Genomic DNA, 1,359 nt, shown 5'->3' on the forward strand with positions numbered 1-1,359 from the left:
CGGGGAAGGAGGGGAAACGGGGAGAGAGAACTCCAGGCCAACAGAGAGCAGGGGGCAGGGGAGCAGCAGTGGAGAGCAAGGGAAAGAGCTCCAACGACAATGATGGGGAGATGTGTAGAACAAGGTCTGGGTGGAACGAGTTTAGAGTTTCCCTATGGAAAAAGCTAAGCCAGGCCCCCTCATTCACCTTGTGTCTGGGAGCATGTGGCGTCCAGGGGCAGCCACACTCTTGCATGACCCACTGCCGGTTAGTGCTNTAAGGAAAGGTCTTACTGACTAGTGCAGTGGTTATCAAGCATTCTTACCCTCTGATTGGCTCTCTCTCAAGTGGGACATTTTTATGGGTTATTTGGATGACCCTCATTATTTGGAGTCTTCATTAATGGGGTCTCTTATGGAAAGTTTCCTTGAATTTTTTGATGAACCATTGACTCTTCTCTTTAACAATCTATTCACTCAGCTGGGATCCCCTTACCCTTCATAGCAGTCTTTTTAGAATGAGACATATCACATCCTCGTTATCTACCATTTTCTACCTGGGCACATCGACCACAGAAATAAAAGCAACCTGGTCTGACCACATCTAAAAATATAAGTCATTTCCAGTTTTATTCCCCCACCCCTCACCCCTGCTGTGGGTTCCCATCATTTCCTGTGTCAGCGCCTGGCCTACCCAGATTGTATCATGTGCTAGATTGGAGTGGGGAAGTGTGTCAAATCAATAAATGAATAAATTCAATAAATGCCTATAACCAGCTCTGGTTTCTGCTGCCTTTCTGCTCCCCTCGGGTAAGGGGGAGGGAGGGGGAAAGGCAGAGGAGAGGAGGGCGGGATGACAAGGAAGCAGAGAAGTTGTGGGGGGGGGGATTTCAGCTGGAGGAGTTGGTAGATTGTGGTGGGGGAGGAGGGAAGATGCCAGTCAGTCACCAAACCCCAGCAGTGGTAGGTGGGCTCTGATAGGGCTGTCTCCAGGGGAGGTAGTTTGGTTGGAGAAGACCCCACCCCCTACTCTGTCCCTCAAAGGCTCATTGTAGGAGACTTCACAGGTTTTCCTCACCCCCACCCATATGCTGCCCCCAGCCCACTCCCAGCCACCCTCAGAGCCTCCACGGTGCCTGGGGCATACTCAAGCCTTGGTACAGACCTTGGGAGATGGCGTCTTTTCTTGGAAAAGGGGCCTCATATTAAATTCCAGCAATTTCGTACCTAGTGTTAACTGCTGTCACTTGGCCACTTTATTTAGTTAGCGATGTCTATCCTTTCTACTGAAAACGTCTGCTCGGGTCTTAAAGGTCAGGCCCCTGCGAGGGGGAGGGGGCCCTTCTTCATCTGATCTTCCCGTTGATTTAAAATGGTAAA

General features: G+C 50.3%; 1 protein-coding gene across 1 annotated transcript in view; it reads right to left on the minus strand.

Moving 5' to 3' along the window:
* Positions 1 to 1,215: 1,215 nt before the first annotated feature.
* CUNHXorf65 (chromosome unknown CXorf65 homolog) overlaps positions 1,216 to 1,359 on the minus strand; it is a 2,109-nt gene continuing 1,965 nt past the window's right edge. Inside the window, exon 6 of the mRNA XM_077763365.1 lies at positions 1,216 to 1,352. Coding sequence (XP_077619491.1) covers positions 1,244 to 1,352 — 109 coding nt within the window. The 3' untranslated portion in view covers positions 1,216 to 1,243. The remainder of the gene's footprint in view (positions 1,353 to 1,359) is intronic.

Source organism: Crocuta crocuta, unplaced genomic scaffold (genome assembly GCF_008692635.1).
Source record: "Crocuta crocuta isolate KB4526 unplaced genomic scaffold, BGI_CrCroc_1.0 scaffold440, whole genome shotgun sequence".
NCBI lineage: Eukaryota > Metazoa > Chordata > Mammalia > Carnivora > Hyaenidae > Crocuta > Crocuta crocuta.